General features: G+C 39.9%; 1 protein-coding gene across 1 annotated transcript in view; it reads right to left on the bottom strand.

Annotated features, from left to right (window-relative positions):
- Window positions 1-18,808, bottom strand: part of RFTN2 (raftlin family member 2) — an 86,156-nt gene that overhangs the window by 52,939 nt on the left and 14,409 nt on the right. Inside the window, exons 2-4 of the mRNA XM_042783700.1 lie at window positions 9,448-9,631; window positions 6,895-7,009; window positions 186-471 (exon numbers count right to left, since the gene is read on the bottom strand). Of these exons, the coding sequence (XP_042639634.1) occupies window positions 186-471; window positions 6,895-7,009; window positions 9,448-9,631 (585 nt within the window). The remainder of the gene's footprint in view (window positions 1-185; window positions 472-6,894; window positions 7,010-9,447; window positions 9,632-18,808) is intronic.

The raw sequence follows: 18,808 nt of genomic DNA, 5'->3' as shown, positions 1-18,808 counted from the left end.
GCCTCGGAAACCCAAGGAGGGGTCGCTATGAGTCGGGTCTGACTTGATGGCACATAACAACAACAACAACAACAACAACCTGTTCCTTAAATAAAAACAAAAACAAAAACAAAAAAACCCTAAAAAACTTCTTTTGCCAGATTTAAACTATAATGTACTCTAAACCCATTCTTCTTGTCTGTTACCTTCTCCCTTTCTTGATTTAGAGGTACTGGGGCTGCTATCTTGTCCCATTGGAGATTGTCTATTTTCATGATGAAGTTCTTCCTCAATTCCACTTTCAGATGACTGAGCACTTAATGTTCCTTCATTCCAACTTTTACAGTTTTCATGAGAACCGTGCCTCATAGATAGTGTTGGTTCTGATTCTATATTTCCATCAAGGTTGCTTCCATTGCAGAATTTAGATGGTGGACAATGTTGTGATATGAATCCAATAAACTTCATTCCTCTTTTAGCAGCTACATTAATCTGAGGTTTAAAAAGAGATGGTAGAACAAAGTGTAAACTTTATGTACAATGATTTCATCAATTAACCTTTAGGCTTATTGAGGTAGTCCATTAGAAGGAGTAACTTGACCAATAACTAAAGACCACTCATAAAGTAATTAATAACACCTAGTAACGCAGCCTGGCGGCGCGATGGTTAAACACTCAGTTATTAACTGAAAGGTCAGCAGTTTGAATCCACTAGTGGCTCTGCAGAAAAACAGACCTGGCAATCTACTCATGGAAAGATTACAGCCTAGGAAACTCTATAGAATGGTTCCACTCTGTCATGTGGGGTTGCTATGAGTTGGAATGGACTTGCTGGCACAACAACAGGATGGCACTAAAGACCCTGGCAGGTGCCAAACGTTAGCACGTTCAACTGCTAACCAAAAGGCCGGCAGTTCAAGTCCACGCAGCAGCACCTCAGAAAAAAGGCCTGGTGATTTACGTCAAACAAACAAGCCCCTGAAAACCTTCTGGGGCACAGTTGTACTCTGACACACATGGGAGCACCTCGAGTTGGAACAGACTCCGTGGGAACTGGTTTAGTTGGCAGTACAGCATCACCCTGAAGACTACATCATACCATCACTGTGCCACCCTCAAACAGAACTAATACACTTTAGAAGTTATGAAAATAGGAATCATATTTTTCTTGGAAAGGCTACCATTTGGGAAAAACAAGTAATTTGATAGATGACTTCCGCTGATTAGTTAATAATGGTCTCTGTCTCTAGTTGAAGCAAAATTCAAAACTGTCCCAAGAAATCTTTAACAATAACATTACCAATTACATCTTCATTGATAAAGATGAGATTTATTCATTAAGAGACAAAAAAAAAAAAAAAAAGCACACACACACACACATTGTTTGCTCCATACATTTAGGTAAAGAGAAATGTTAAGAGAGTAATTCTTGATATCTCTGACCAACTTGTGTCTTGATGTTATTGTCTCCTATTGAATCGACTCAATGGCAGTGAATGGGTGGTTATTGTCTCCTAGGTGGACCAAATGCACATCATTAGATTCCATCCCATGGGTTAAAGAATAGGATTCAGAGGCACGTAACGCCAGTGAAATAATTTGGGATCTTTGAGAGTTTTTTCATGCTCACCCTTTTTCCTATTCTGATTTGGCCTCATGTCTTTATTCTATCTGGGTCCACGTCTCTCTCCTGCATTACAACGTAATTCTTTGAAGGGCAGGGACTGTGTCTTGTTCTTGCTTGTATCGTGATGTCCTGCACCTAGAAAGTGTTCTCTAAGTACTTATAAGTTAAAATGAAGAAACAACAACATCTTTAATACAGTCACTGTTTTAAGTGATATTACCTAGGAGGGGAAGAAAGAGTTACGATGGAGGCTGCAAATGCAAACTTCTGCACTTAGAAAGGAAAATGGAATGAAATAGGAAGAACTGGGGCAGAACCAACCTAAAGGGGCAAGAATAATTCAGTCCCAGCTGATAATAGTGGGAATGCAGACCTGATATTTTCAAATATTTCTATTTTAAAGAGAAGTTGGAAATCTGGCTTTTTATGTGAAATTCCTGAGTTATAAATATTGATTCCAAATCATTAAAAACATGTGTATGCTAAAGAAAATATGTCTGTGAACAGAATTTGGCCCATGAATTCGTAGGCTGTGACCCTTGATAATTTGGTTCATTTAGTTTTCTGTTACTGGTAAATACACTGAGTTTTCTAGTTGTACCCAAACTATTTTGGATAGTTTGGTTGGTTTCACCCGGGTGTTGGGGGGAGAGGGTAGGGCACATTAGGGAGGGGGTCGGAGGCTGTACCTAAGGGTGGGTGAGGGGCAGAGGCAGGCAGTAGAATGCTGGGGCTGGTCTGTATGGGGTCCCAAGAGCCCAATTTGCATATCCACCCACCTGCACGCTCAGTGAAATCACACTGGTCACTTGAAATTTGCCGTGGAGGGAGAATTTAAACCACAGAAATCAGCAAATGCCGGAAAACGGTGACCCCTTCCTCTCTTTGGAAAGCCAATGCTCAGGGTATCACTGGATGACATGATCCCGGGGGCCTAGAGTTTCTATTTTGATTCCTTCTTTCCCATTTCTCCACTCCTTGCCTATCCTAAATCCCAGATTTGTAAAACAGAGAGAGGAAATGGATAGTCATTGTGAGAGAATGCGGACAAAAGTACTTCTGGAGACAAATGGTGCCGCAGTGTGATGCCGTAGTTAGGTTCTCCTGTTTCTCCATCTCCATGGAGTCCACAGGTGATGTGGTCAAATTGTCAGTGGATGGACTCCAAACAAAGACATACATATCCACTGTGCTGCCAGGTCTTAAAACCTAAGGAGGCTGGCAAACAAATGTAGCACTAGTCAAGATGCCATGGGATGTTTCCAGAAAAGTTGTCCTCTTTCTGGCTAGGTCATTTCCAGCAGGTTTTTCCAGAAAACACTTAAGAGGGAAGAAAGGCTTCAGACAAATTGTTAAACTGATGAATAAGAAGCTGTGGTATTTGGCTTTTTCTTTTTCTCTTTCCATCCACTCCTTAGTTAAACTGGAAAGAAATGCACTTGTTTTGACCTGAAGGTTGAAGCCAGCTCAAGTCCACGTGTCTTCCACCTTTTCTGTCTATGACAACAAATAAAAAATGACGATGAAGGAAAGGATGCAAAAGGATGGCAAGGTGGGAGAATGGGGGGTGGGAAGACAGAGAAATGGGGCACAGAGCAGTGAAGAGAAGAGAGACTGTGATCGAGGGAAGCCAGCAATAGGAAAAAGCCAGGGGCCTGGAAGAGCAGGAAGGCAGGAGAAGCTTGAGAAGAAGGGAAGAGGGTATGGACGTGCGTAGACAGGACCGAGGACTGTGACTGGTGGTACAATACCATTTACTCCTATAAACTAACAAAATGAGATCCTAACAGTGCCTGAAGGTACCCTGGGAGAGAGTGAGAGAGGCGGTAAACAGGCATGGCAGCTGCAGGGAGAAACAACCGAATTTATTGTCAGCACTTTCTCTACCTGTTTTCAGTTGATTTGGGTCAAACAGCACAGAAGACGTTTTCTATTACTGGAAAATTCTATTTGAAAAGGTCTGGTAACAAATAGAGTATTAATGTTTTTTTTCCATATCTTAAGCTGAAGGATTAGTGTTTTTTAAAATTTTGAGGAAAAACACTTAGAAACCTAATTTTAAAAATCCAATGAGCACTGGTATAATGTTAGAACTTGGCTTAGAATCTAGCTGCTCAACAATCAACTCTTTATACAAGGCAACTGTTCACGGGCAATGTTTGGCATTCATCTGCTGCTTTGCTCACACACAGGGCAATGTTCAAATATTTCATGTACTGTTTCCCGAAGTTTTTTCTTCATGGAATAACCCCATTACTCTAATTGGTGAAATAACAGTACTTTCCTGTTTCAATAGTTCTTTAACTGTGTCCAGGAAGTCAAATGCAAAACAAGGGCTTTGATGATGATCTATTAAGACTAAATTAATAGTTACATTTTTGTTTTCAAAAAGAAATTTCTAGAGTGAATTTATTCCTAGAAAAAACATTCTAAACTTCCCAGAAAAGTAGTAGTAAATAGTATGTGTATCTTTTTATAAAAATCTAATCTCAAAGACTGTTCCTAAAATACTTATTGAATGGTGCCTTTATACCTAAACAGGACATAGCATGAGCAGCTAGTACTGGTTATATACAAACCACAGACAATTTTATGATGTGGTCATTTACAGCTTGGGAACATCTATAGAGACAGTAAACAAGTTTCATGTTTTCTTACTTAAAAACAAAATGCCTTCCCTTTTCAGTTGTATGTATTTAAAGAAAAGCTAAAACGTTACAAATATGACAACCAATCCACCAAACCCACTGTGTAGAGTCAAATCTGACTCATGGTGATGCTAAAGGACAGAGCAGAACTCTCCCACAGGGTTTCCAAGGCTGTAAATCTTTATAGAAGCAGACTGCCACATCCTTCTCCTGCAAATATACCAATACAAGTGAAAAAAAAAAAAAAAAAAAGCTTTCACACAAATTTCTGTCAATTTAGAATATTTATAATTTATGAGTGTAATATATTTTTCTTGGTTTTAATGAACCTGCTTATTAAAACTCTCAACTCAATTCACTGCCGTTGAGTTGATTCCGACTCATAGCAACCCCTCCTTGGGTTTCTGAGGTGGTATCTCTACAGAAGTAGATTGCTTAGTCTTCCTTCCAAGGAGTGGCTGGTGGGTTTGAACTGCCAGCCTTCTGGCTAGCAGTCAAATGCCTTAGGCACTGTACCACCAGAGCTCCTCAACCTGCATATAGTGTTTAATTTTTCATTTAGTTTTCAATTAAGTTATATTGTATATACTTTTCTATCTTGACATGGTCAATACAGTTGTCATGCTTGTTGTTGGTTTTATGTGCCGTCGAGTCGGACTCCACTCATAGCGACCCCTCCTTGGGTTTCCAAGGCAGTATCACTATGGAAGTAGATTGCCCCATCTTCCTTCTGAGGAGTGGCTGGTGGGTTTGAACTGCCAGCCTTCTGGTAAGCAGTCAAGTGCCTCAGGCACTATGCTACCAGAGCTCCTGGTACCGACAAAATATTCCATTGTACAGATAAGTCGTTGCCATCTTAGCAGTCTTTTAATTATTGAAAATTTGGCCAATTATTTACTGTTGATTAATATATCTTTGTATAAAAATGATTTTTTTCCCTTTTCAATTATTTTCTCAGAATAGATTCCCAAAGAGGAGATTACTGGGTCAAAAAGTAAAATTGGACTTGCGATTCAGAAAAGTTATACTAATTTATTATAATGTCAGTTACAGCATATGAACATTGTTTTCTTAATTCTCTGCCAATGTTAGATTTAATAATTTTATCTAATTTTCCAGTTTAAGAGTAGTGAGATGTATTTTTACCTACATTAAAAATTATTAGCTAGTGTTTTGGTTACTTCCTGCTGTGCTAACAGAAATACCACAGGCGAAATGTCTTTAACAAATAGGAATTTATTCTCTTATAATTTTGGAGGCTAGAAGTCTGAGTTCAAAGTGCCAGGCTCTAGGGGCTGGCAGAAAGCCCCTCGACCTTGGGCTTCAGCTCTGCCTCCTGCTCCCAGCCCACTGAAGCTGGAGGCTTTCTTCACTCAGGCAGCTGCTGGAGCTGAGGCTGGCAAGTCCAAGGTCGACAAGGGAAGCGGCACGGCCCTGATATCACCAAACCACACTGCAGGCCATTGATTCAAGTCCATTAAAAGTCCCAAGATCGGCTGGGCAACAACTCAGCTACATTCAGGGTTCAAGCATGCCGTCAGCTGGAGACCTTCCTCAAAGCTGCTGCTTATCCACTGGAAGCAGCCACATCCCTAAAGCGGCTACTCAGCTCCTCCAGGAGAGTCCACCATGGAACTGATTGCCATTCTCACCATGGGGCATAACGACATCCAGCTGCCCAGCCACTCAACCAGGCCCAGCCAAGTTAATCCACAACCTTAACTAGCACAGCTAGCTTGAACCTTTTGCAAATGTCTCTTTATTACTTATATTTCCATTTGTACTTGCTGTTCATGGACTCTTTCCAGTGATGACTGGACATCATCTTCATGGATTGGTGGTATTCATCCCCTAAATGTTCTGAAAATGAAGCTCTCATAAGATACATTTGTTGCACATTATGCTTTGCTCCACAGAGTCGTTTTTTTCCCCCCAAAACTTAGTTTTCCTGGTACCAAAACCAAACCCAACCCATTGCCATCGAGTCATTTTGACTCATGGTGATCCTATAGGGCAGGGTAGAACTGCCCAATTTTCAAGGCCATGGATCTTTACAGATGCAGACTGCCACATCTTTGTCCCACGGAGCAATGGTGGGTTCCAACATCGACCTTTCAGTTAGCATACAAGTGCTTTTAACCATTGTGCCGTTAGGGCTTCTTGTTTTCACAGTACATAAGTTATATTCATATACTCAAATTCTTCAATCTATTATTCATTACTGAACATGTCTATTCAACTATTCTCTTCAAGATGTTTCATATTTTAAAAAATGTACCCCTTCATATCATCAGAATTGTATTATGTGGTGTGAAGTACCTTTTCTACAGAACAATTGTCCATGTTCTCATCAGCATTTATTAAGAAATGGTTGTTCCTCTGTTCTATTTCATGTGGTTTGTGACTAAACTTATATGTGTTGAAATTAATTTCTGGCATCTCCATTCTCTTTTATTGGCCTGTGTTTTTGTTATTAATTCTGTACAGTTTGTTACCAATTCTTCAATATGTTTTGAATTCTGGTAGAAAAGTCATCTATTACTTTCCTTATCTTTTTAAACAAAGGAAATCGATGAAGAAAAAAATACCAAACATTTCTTAGTATCTCATTTAAAAAATGTACACATTTTAGGTAAATACCTTTTCTATCAGTTCTTTTGCTGTTTCATTTGTTTGTGTCTCATAAATTATGGGAAATTCCTCAATGACAAGCCTTGCTCGTCTTTGTCCACTGGGTGCTGTTGAATGTTTCGGGCTGTAACAGAGAGAATATGTTCATGGTTGCAGGTCAGTTGCTGATTTTCAGCTAACATGCTCATGAGAAAATGAAGTCAAGTCAAGTCTGGGTGGCTGTCGTATTATGTAAAAATACCAAAAACACATAATAACTTGTTAATTTAAGCTTCTATTAATTTCATTTTCTAATTTAAATACGGAAGAAGAGTGTCTTGCCTGCTGCTTTAGTAAGAATTATGAGAAATGATTTTACATCCGCATTATACCTCACTATTGCCCAAAGTAAAATTCTTATTTAAATGCAGAGAAATATTGCTCTTTTTTCTTTCTCTTATTTTCTGATATTGTTTTCCTTGCTTATTCTTAACATTGTCAAGGCTCTGCTAAGACTATCTGAAGTAATGCTAAAAGCAGAAAAGATCATTTATACATGGCTGATAAGATTTGTAATTAGGATGCAAGTATCACTCTGAGTGAAAGTGTCTTGGCGGTTTACTGGTGCCTGCACTGTAATGATCTGAGGAGGCTCCGTGTTCCAGTGACAGCTGACGCCTACAGACCCCTCCCAGACCCCCGTAAGTAGATAATCATTCGGCAGCAGACTAGCAGCCGTTGCCACTGAGTGGACTCCAATTCACGGTAAGCCCCTGTGTGTCGGCGGGGAAGTGGGCTTCGTTGGGTTTTCAATGACTGACTCTTCAGATGTGGATAGCCAGGCCTGTCTTCTGAAGTGCCTCTGAATGGACTCGAACCTGCAGTCTTTCAATTAGCAACCGAGCATGTCACTGTTTACACCACCCACGGACTTCTACTAGCAAATAGTGTCCCTTAAAAACACACCTGGAATTTTTTTAAGGCCCTTTTTGCCCCTAATTTCCCATTTTTGTCTTATTTCACTTTTCCTTCTCTATTTAGTCCTTTCATAAAAAAGAAGACATGATTTTTACTCTGGTCTCCTGGATGATTTTGATATAGTTGAAGGGTTGTGTTTAAAAAAAAGAGTTAATGTTAATCTAAGACATTGCTCTGGCTATTTTTTTTTTCCCCCATTAATAGAAGGAAAACAGTATTTTATCACAAAAACAATCAAACTTAACTAGTCTGGCAAAATGGAGTATTGTTTTCAAAAGCAGCCATTAAAGAAAGTGTTTATAATTAAAAAAAAAAAACCAATATGGTTGGCTGGTAAATCTTATTTTGGGGAAAAAGCTAACAAGAAGGCTATTCAGTTTGTGACAACTTGGCATAGATTTTTCCACTATGTAAGTCAGAACGTAGTGATAGTTTCTGTTGCCACTGCTAACAAAACAGTATAACCCACTGCATCAAGTCAATTCTGATTCATAGCAACCCAAACTGCCCCATAAAATTTCCAGTGTTGTAATCTTTACGGAAGCAGATTCCCAAGAGTGGCTGGGGAGGTTTGAACTGCCAACCTTTTGATTAGCTACTGAGGGCTTCAACCACTGAGCCACCAAAACTCCTTAACTTCAAAAAGCCTGGCAGAAGTGGCCGTCATAGGTGCTGCCAATTCTTTTAGCCCAGTAATAGTACTTGTTAGGAGCCCGGATGGTGCAATGGTTAAGTGCTGGGCTGCTAGTGGAAAGGGTGGTGGTTCAACCACTCAGTAGCTCCTCGGGAGAAGGACTTGGTGATCTGCTCCCATAAAGACAACAGCCAAGGAAACACTACTCAGTCACATGGGGTCTCTATCAGTCAAAATCCACTCAAAGGAACCTACCTTCAACAATAGTACTGGTAGCTAACTGCTGCTCCCTCATCAGCTGGAGCTACCACCAGAGTTTACGGGCACCTCTTGAATTGATTTTGCTTTCCTCACATCCACTAACACCCTCACTTAGGGTGTGTTAAAATCAATCAGGAGTTTTAAAGGTTTATGATTCCCTCCTCTAATGCAGGTTCAACTGTTGGAAAGTATGCCTTAAAACCACAACCTCTAATTACCATTTTTTTCTCCATCACTTTGTTCAAACTTTCTTTTCTTTTAACCAAAGAAAATTGTCACTCTCAACAGCCTAGTGAGTGGAAAGGTTGGCAGTTCGACCACTCAGCTGTGGTTTTCTTGAGGACTGTTTTCTTGAGTACCAGCAATATATATCAGACAGTGTTTCACTGCTATTTATAAGGTTTTCGCTGGCCAGTTTGAGAAGTAGATAGCCTCTTCCTTCTTCTGAGTCTGTCTTAGCCTGGAAGCTCCGCTGAAACCTGTCCACCATGGTAACCCTGCTGGCATTTTGCAACACTGTGGCATAGCCTCCAGCCTCATAGCAACACGTAAGCCACCACAGGACAACAAACTGACAGACAAGTTCATCTCCCTTAGTTGTTCCTAACCCCTGTGCATCTGCCTACATTGGGCAATGGCCTTGAAATAGAGCTACCTATAAGAGAAAAGCAGCCCGCCTACCTCAGGGCCCGGCCTTACTACAGGCTTACCTTAACTTCAAGCGCCATAGCACCACCCTGTACAGGTAACTTGCTGGTAAGTGTTTTCGCGGTCCCACAGGTTGTATAACAGGATGAATAGCCCCAATGATATATCCTTTAAGATAATAGTCTTCCACTTTTGTAATGATATCCAGAATGGAATTTATCTTGATGACTTCTGGGTTAGATGAAGCTGAAATATCAAAAGCAAAGACAAATTTGTTCATTCACAAAATTAGATTATACATTATTTCTATCTCTGTGTAATAATACTCATGAATAGGAAAAATATCTATCTGGCTTAACCACAAATAAAATTACAATAACATGTATTCTATATTTTGTACTTTAAAGCAAAACTGACCTTATAAACTGGAAGATCTATGATATTATCGATATGTCTTAAAGTAGAAATACAATGCTTTATATGCTTCTTTTCCATTGAGGCAACTTTATTTCTTAGGATTTCACTTATGCAAGCATATGCCCAATAATAGCTATTGAAGACATACATAAAAGAAGCAACATTAATTTGAACATTCATTATTTTTATAATTCTAGCAATATGATGCATAATTCCTTAAGAATAAAATCAATAGCAATCTACAAATAAAAAATGGGAGCAGTGGCAATTGTTAAGCCAGAATTATCATGTATTTTCTTATTCCAATTAGATTTCAAAAGTACCTTGTTTTAAGTTTCTCAAGAAAGCTAAAAACATGATTTCTTATGACCATATATTAATGCTTGAGTAAAGTAATTGAAAAAGTAAAAGTACCCAGAATGAGTAAAATTTCTAGATACAGAGGATAGTAACTATAAAGTCAATATGCAATTAAACCATCCCCAGAAGCAGGGCAAGTCTGTAGCAACAGTAGAACAGTACAATCTGTTCAATTTTTAAAATAGTTAAAGGAAAAGGGTGTGTTATATGGGAAAACGTTCTTAATGTTCCAGCAGTAATAATTTAAAAAACAACTTTTTTTTTCCTTCTGTAACAGTGTTTCTCATTTTCTGGGAAACAATCAAGAATTAATATCTAGAAATAGTCCTGCAATTTGCTCATCTCTTGAGTAACAAAACATATGAAATGATTTCCAGGTATGGAAGTGTGTGTCATTAGCCTTGTCTCCACGTGGTCAGTGGTGTCCAGCAAAGAGCTGCTGCTAATTGCCCGACACAGGAAGGAGGTTAAGAAACACACAAGGAAGAGGGGTCAAAGGAAACGCCCTCCTCCCCTGTGACACGAATACCTACACCACAGAGCAGAAATCTGCCATAGTAAGTATTCATGCCGATTTCTCAAACTGAATAAAGCACTCAACAGAACATTGTATCAGCCAGGATAGATCCATTTCCTCTCATGTTTCATCATCTCTTGGATTTCAACTACTATTCTATTTACAATATATTCTCTTCATCGTTAGGAATAGGAATGAAAACAAAGAATACGGTCCTGGGCCTTGAATTAACAGCTGAACTTCATTGTAAATGGTCTAGCCTGCTTGGTTGGTGAAGCAATCCATTTGGTGGTTCATATGGTTTTATTAGGAGCTCTGGTAGCCTAGTGCCTAAGGCACTTGACTGGTAACCAGAAGGCTGGTGGTTCAAACCCACCAGCCTCTCCTCAGAAGGAAGGTTGGGCAATCTACTTCCACAGTGATACTGCCTCAGAAACCCAAGGAGGGGTCACTACGAGTTGGGTCCGACTTGATGGTACATAACAACAACAACATGGTTTCATTGGGAGCTCTGGTAGCATAGTGCCTAAGGCACTTGTTTGCTAACCAGAAGGCTGGCAGTTCAAACCCACCAGCCACTCCTTGGAAGGACAATGAGGCAATCTACTTCTGTAGTGATACTGCCTTGGAAACCCAAGAAGGGGTCACTATGAGTCCGACTCGATGGCATATAACAACAACAACATGGTTTTATTCTTCTTAGTATTTTGACTACTATCCCTGATTTTGAAACAAAGCAATTGAAAAACTATAAAGTAAAACGGACTAAAATCTTAAGAGTAAGGAATAAAACATGGTAGCATAGTGGCTAAAGCACTTGACTGCTAACCAGAAGGCTGGCGGTTCAAACCCACCAGCCACTCCTCGGAAGGAAGGTTGGGCAATCCTACTTCCGTAGTGATACTGCCTCGGAAACCCAAGGAGGGGTCGCTATGAGTCGGGGCCGACTCAACAGCACATAACAACAACAACAACAAACTTATTTTTAGAAGTATATACTAATCCTTCAAAATTTTAAAGAAAATCCAAGCCTTTAATGGACCCCATTGCTTACTGCAGAGAATGGAAATGTTTTACTACAATACAAAAGAATCTTCTTGAGGTCTGACCTCTGCCTACTTATTTAGCCTTAACTCTTGCCATCCTTCCCTTTGCACGTCTTACTGTGGCAAGCCTCTGCTACTTGGAGCTCTTGCCCATGCCACACTGTTTCAGTGCTGCTAGGCCTTCCTGTCCTTCCCTGTTCCTCCATCCCTAGTTAATCAATCCTTCCTCCGTGCTCAGCATGCTTCTCTATTCGTGCCCTTATCAGACTGTGTTATAGTTAGTTGTTTATGTATCTGTCTCTGCTGTTAAACTGAGAATTCCTTAAGGTCAACGAATATGTCATATTCATCTTTCCATGCCTAGCATGTTCCATAGGTGGTATGTTAACTTGGGGATACTGCTCATAATGGGAATCAGGGGGCAAAATTAATGCATAGAATGAGGGAAAGCTATCTAGGTTAGCTAGTAGAAACAAAAAAGTTCTGTTAGTAAATTCAGAAACAATTGTATAGGTTATCTGGGCCTTGTAGGAGAGTGACAAAACAGAGAAAGGACACAGTAGCAATGTGGAATTGGGGTTTTAGTCTTTTGATTATATAATGTGGTCAAGAACCTAGTGACTATCCCACCAGGTAGAGTTAACGGTCATGTTCTCTTTATGCTCTAGAGTAAGGCCCCACCTTATGCATTAAATTACAATGAGAAAGATCATATTGCAAATGTAGCAAAGAGAGGTGGAGCTACAAGGAGTTTCTTCATTTTGGGGTGAAATCTGGAGAGGAATTTGGAGAGGATTATACTATGGATGAAGAATGATAAAATGAAGGGAAAGAAATTGGTTTATATTTAAAAGGGTTCATTTGGCCTTGCAAGCTTGGCAGAGCTTCTGGACACTGTCGGCCTTGCATCTCTTGCTGAGTTCTGACTAGAACTACTGTGAAGTCATACCTTGTTTTACTGAGTCTATTCTGACATCATTGCTTGGGAGTAACCTCACAAATCAAGAACTCAGGATTAGGAAAAAGTCTACTCTCCTGGTGCCATGGGTTCAAGATTGGAGCAATTCAGGCAGCCTGACACTGTTTGTTCTCTGTGACCTTGCCACCACCCCAGAAAGCGGGGCAATACGGGACTAACATATAGAAACACATAAGAAATGAGTTCAATGAGGCACTTAGGACTTTAAAAGTATTTCCAATTATTCTGTATTTTCACCACATGCTGAGCAGTTAGCAGTTAATATTCTTCTATTTCCTTCTATAACACCACCTTCAATCATTAAATTAAAGATTATATGTCAAAGATTCTAAAAATTTTTTTTATTGTGATTTGGGTGAAAGTTTACAGAGCAAATTCATTTCCTAAATAGCAGTTCATACATATTTTGTTTCATGACATTGACTGCAATTCCCCACAGTGTAACAGCTCTCTTCTCACTTCCTCCCTGTAGTTACCTCTTCCCTGTGGCCTTCCCTCCCAAAGATTTTTTTTTTTTTTTTAAAGCATAATGGCATCACTCCTCAGAAGGAAGGCTGGACAATCTACTCCCGTATTGACACCGCCTCGGAAATCCAAGGAGGGGTTGTTATGAGTCGGGTCCGACTCGTGGGCACGTAACAACAACAACAACAATGGCATCTGGCTTATTAAAAAGAAATGGTATGCTTTATTCCTCAAAAATGATGCAAGAAAAATAAAGCACTTTGATCTTTTTCTAGCAGATATACTTGATTATACAGCAAGGTAGAACAAATGAAAATTTAAAAAAATGAGTGAAAGTATAAGAAATTCAAAAGCTTATTTAAAAAATATTTACTTGACAAAAGTGAGACACAGATTGTGGCTGATAACTTATGCAAGTATTGGTGAGGGGTGAGCATTTCCTTCTTGTGAAAACGTCTTTGTAAACTGTAAAATTCATGCAAGAATGAAGGTGCGCCTTGATTTGGAAATTCCTCTTGCATTTTAATCATGACCATAGGCCAGGTGGTAATTATAATGTGGCTATTATTACATGAATGAAGTTGGTTGTTTTCTTTAAATAATAATTGTTTTTTACATTGTGATAAAATATATGTATAACATGAAATTTTCAGTTTTAGCCATTTTTGAGCATAAAATTCAACAGCAGTAGTTTCATTGACAATGTTGTACAACTACATTGCAACAAGTGGGTGACAGCTGCACACAGTGGTTGTGTTCAACTCTCACCACTATCTATTTCCAAAATTTGTCATCACCCCAAATAGAAACTGTGTATCCATTAAACAACTCTCCTTTCCCCCCTCGCCCAAACCCTGGTAACCTCTGCTCTGTTTTTTGTTTATGCACTCGCCTATTGAGATACTTCTTGTAAGTTGTTTATATGATGTCTGTGCTTTGTGTCTGACTTATTTCACTTAGCATAGTATTTTCAAGGTTTATTTATGTTGGAGCAGGTATCAGAATTTCATTTCTTTTTATTATTTTTTTTTCCATTGTGTGACTGAACAACTGAAAATTTCAATCAACAGATTGTTCAAAGATCACTTATAGAAAGAAGGAGTCCTGGTTGGTGCCTGAAAACTTTCATTGGTAACCTTGGGTAGTATCAAGAAAGCCCAGTATCATCTTAAAAGCTTGCAAGCAGCCATCAAGATGCAACAATTGGTCTCTCTTCAGAGCAAAGAAGAATGGAGAAAACCAAAGACACATGGAAACAATTAGTCCAAGGGACTAGTGGACCATGAGAACCTCAGCCTATATGACTGTGAGACCAGAGGAACTAGATGGGGCCTGGCTACTACTGCCAACCACTTAGAAAGGGATGAGTGCAAGAGATCCTGGATAGAGGGGAGAATGTGGAACAAAACCCAAACAAACAAAACCCAAAATCATAAAAAAGACCAGGCTTACAGTCTGATAGAGCCTGGTGAAATCTCTAAGAGTATGGCCCTTAGTCACCCTTCAGACCTGGAACTGAACTCACTTCCATGGCTTCCAGCCAAACAACAGATAAGCATATCAGGTGAACATTTACACTAGGTAGGTAACACTCCTTAGAACATCAATCATGGGAGATCAAAAGGGCAGTATTTGCACAGGGAGATAGTTTAGAGGGCTGGAAAGAAGGACAGAGGAAGAGGTAACTATGGGAGGAAGTGGAAGAGAGCTGTTACATTGTGGAGAATTGTAGTCAATGTCACAAAACAAAATCTGTATCAACTACTGTATGGAAATGAATTTGCTCTGTAAACATTCACCCAAATCACACACACACACACACACACACAAAGCCTCAGTATCCAACTTGCTGAAAAGCCCAGGACTATTTTAAGAAATGCTGTTTGCAACACCCTTGATAGCCCAGAGGAGCCTACTAAGTGGACAAATGGGGACATGATACCTTAGAATTGATTCAGAGATGTGAACAAGTTTTAGGAATATCTTAACAATTTATTTCACTTAATTTTTCCCTTTTTATGTATGTACAAAAAAGATATAAGGAAAATCTGTTTAAAAATGTTTGAAAGTAAAAAAAAAATATATATCTATTTAAAGCTTTTACCATAAATAATAAAATTCCTAATAAGAAAAGAGGGAGCTCTGGTAGCGTAGTGGCTAAGGCACTTGACTGCTAACCAGAAGGCTGGTGGTTCAAACCCACCAGCCACTCCTCGGAAGGAAGATGGGGCAATCTACTTCCGTAATGATACTGCCTCGAAAACCCAAGGAGGGGTCGCTATGAGTCAGGCCTGACTCGATGGCACATAACAACAACAACAACAATAAGAAAAGAGTAATAGTTTAGTTGGTAGAATTTTTCTTCTCTCTTATTGGTAAAGTAATATATTTTATAATCAGTGGTACAGTAGAGTCGATGAAAAATGCTATTTTTTGCATTGTAACACCAGGGCTCATCTGGTACACAGTAAATTATATAGCAAACAAGTGGTTGCTATATAATTAACAAGTGGTTGTTAATATATTAACTAAGAGAATGTCAGAATCAGAGCTCTTGGTTTGATAGTCTAAAGGTCCCAAAGTTAAAAAAATCTAACATGAGTAAATGAAAAATTCTTCCTTTAAGTTTGAAACACAGGATAAGAGAAATCTGATTTAACATATGTCCATTTGCAGAGGAAAAAACAAAAAAAAGCAACTCTGGGAGTTTTAGCTGACTACAAATGAATTATAAACTAACAGTTAATATAATGTGACTGTAGGCCATTCAAAGGAAAATTGCCTCTAAAGGGTGGAGGATACTGAAGGGTGTGTTGAGCAGACCATCATCCATACAGTTCCCACTTGGAAAAGTACTTCACTTTCCTGTGCCTCAGTTTGCTCATCTGTAAAATGAGAATAACAAGAAAATCTACATGTGGGTTTGTTAGGAGGATTGAATGAATTCGTATTTGTTCCTAGAAAGTATCTGGAACATACCTGCTGCTGGCAAGTCGATTCTGATTCATCTGGACCCTATAGGACAGAGTAGAACTTCTCTATAGAATTTCCAAGGCTTTCATCTTTAGCGGGGAGCTCTGGTGGCATAATGCCTAAGGCACTGACTGCTAACCAGAAGGCTGGTGGTTCAAACCCACCAGTCACTCCTCAGAAGGAAGGTTGGGCAATCTACTTCCGTAGTGATACTGCCTCGGAAACCCAAGGAGGGGTCGTTATGAGTCGGATCTGACTTGATGGCAGTGAGTTTGGGGTTTTTTTTTTTGAATCTTTAGGGAAGCAGCTTGCCACATCTTTTTCCTGAGGAGTGATGGAGTGCCTAACTATTGCACCACCAGGGCTCATCTGGTACACAGTAAGTGCTATAAAGTGTTGGTGGCTTCATCAAATACGGCCCTTCTCCATGAAAGAGAGGTGACACATTATTCCGGCTAAGAGCATAAAGCTCTGGACTCAGATTGTCTGGGTTCAACCGTGGTTATGACATGTTCTAGGTCTGTGAACTGCAACAAGTTACATTACCTCTCCAAGCCTGTTCCTTGTTTGTGAAACGGGGATGGATAATCTTATTCACTTCAAAGAGTTGTTCTGATAGTCACTATAAAACAGGAGCCTAGGCTTAGCACAAAGTGAACACTCAAACATCAGCCCTGCAGCCCATCTACTGGTAATCTAGCTCCGAGGATATAGTTTGAGATGAGTTTGTCCACAGAGGGATGTTATTGCTGGTTTAAAAATCCATGACCTGGCTCTGAACCTCCAGAACTCTATGTCAGAAATCCATAAGTCACACAGATGACTGGGGGTCCCTAACTGACAATGATCTACTACACTGAGTCCCTGACTCAAACTCCCAGAGCAAAGCAGGGAGCTAAGCTGGAGGAGGTTGTGGGACCTGGAGAAGGCTCAAAGCTGCATCTAAAGAGTACAGCTGTTCCAGCCAGTGCTGCCATGCGGGAGTGTGGGTCTAGTGTTACTGGAGCATCTGATTTTTAAGAAAGACCAAAAATCCACAGTATTATGTAATAATAATTTCCGAATTTTTACATGTTGTTGCTAGTAGCCACTGAGTAGATTCCATCTCATGGTGACCCCACTTGTGCAGAGTGATCCATAGGGCTATCAATGGTTTTGGAAGCAGAAGCTTTGGCCAGGCCCGACTTCTGAGGAACGTCTGGGTCAGATGGAACTGCCTACCTTTCAGCTAGGAGTTGAGCACTCAGCCATCTGTACCAAGTGTCAACTGATTCAAATTTTAACACACTGTATGCACCAAGACAAAACTGTCTGAAGGCTGAATATGGCCTATGATTTGCTGGTTTGTGACTTCTGCTTTGGGAATTCTGCTGACTTGAGCCTGTCCAAGTCTGGGCCAGGCCACCTAGATCATCTTAGATAGTATACAGCCACCTGGGGGACAGAAAACGTGATCAAATTCTTCCTCATTAATGGAGATAGGAGGATGATGGTGATGGGGGGGGGTGCTGAGAGTCACTCTATTAACAAGTTGTGTTTCTAATTCTATATTGGGACATGCATGAAACATGTCACCATTCAAGAACCATTCATGTCAGAGGAGCAAAGAAAGGAAAATTCAATTTGGAAATTTGGGTTGAGAACTTCCCTTAATGTAATTTCCCTGGTTGTAAACAATGTTTTAAACCGTGTTAAAGCAAGGAGACCTGAAGGCTGTTTGGAACTTGTTATGCAAACCTGATTGGGCTTAGAGATGTGAGGCAGGTAAGAGCTGTGCAAATGGAGTTCTCATTAATGCTCACCAGAGTGAGCCACAATAGCTATTTCTACAGCCAAATTTTTTATTCAGTCTCCTTATACTGGGGTACTAATATCAGAGGCTTTACTTTGTAAACACTGGAAATTATGGGGGAGGTAGTGGTTGTTTTGGCTAGAATTTGAATAGCACAGGCGGTTAGCACCAGCTGCAAGCCATCTTTCTCTTCCTAGCCCCAGTACTTTCTCAGTTTTTTGGGAGAAGGAACACTGGTGTTCACAGTACTAATGAATGTGTTTGGTTATGGCTTCATTGATGCTGCATGATATGTAAAAGGTTTATTATATCTTACAAGGCTGTTGTGGGGACGTGATTAAGATGAATGAAAGTATTTTTCATTTTGTTTGAAAATTATACAATGTAAAGTGGATTTTATTATCAAAATCGAAAATGCTGAAGAAAAAGCAACACTCTTTCATGTATCCTGATAGCTGCTAAAATTAAAAAAATCAGTTGGAGGAACCCCTGAGACTATTGCCCTAAGATACCCTTCTAACTTGGAACCGAAGCCACTCCTAGAGGTCACCTATCAGCCAAATGATAGATTGGCCTATAAAATAAAGAATAACACCAGTGAGGAATGTGCTCCTTAGAATTATCAACTACGTAAGATCGAGGGCAACATTTGCCCAAAAGCAAAAGTGAGAAGACAGGGAAAGGCAGGCGTACCAGACAAATGGAAATGGGGACCAAGTGGAAATGGGGAGAAAAAAAACAAACTCACTGCCACTGAGTCAGATCCAACTCACAGTGACACTTCCTTGGGTTTCCGAGGCAGTATCACTACGGAAGTAGATTGCCCAATCTTCCTTCCGAAGAGTGGCTGGTGGGTTTGAACTGTCAGCCTTCT

Source organism: Orycteropus afer, unplaced genomic scaffold (genome assembly GCF_000298275.1).
Source record: "Orycteropus afer afer isolate SDZICR_OR568_19922 unplaced genomic scaffold, OryAfe1.0 scaffold00002, whole genome shotgun sequence".
Taxonomy (NCBI): domain Eukaryota; kingdom Metazoa; phylum Chordata; class Mammalia; order Tubulidentata; family Orycteropodidae; genus Orycteropus; species Orycteropus afer.
This window is presented reverse-complemented; position numbering and strand designations above follow the sequence as displayed.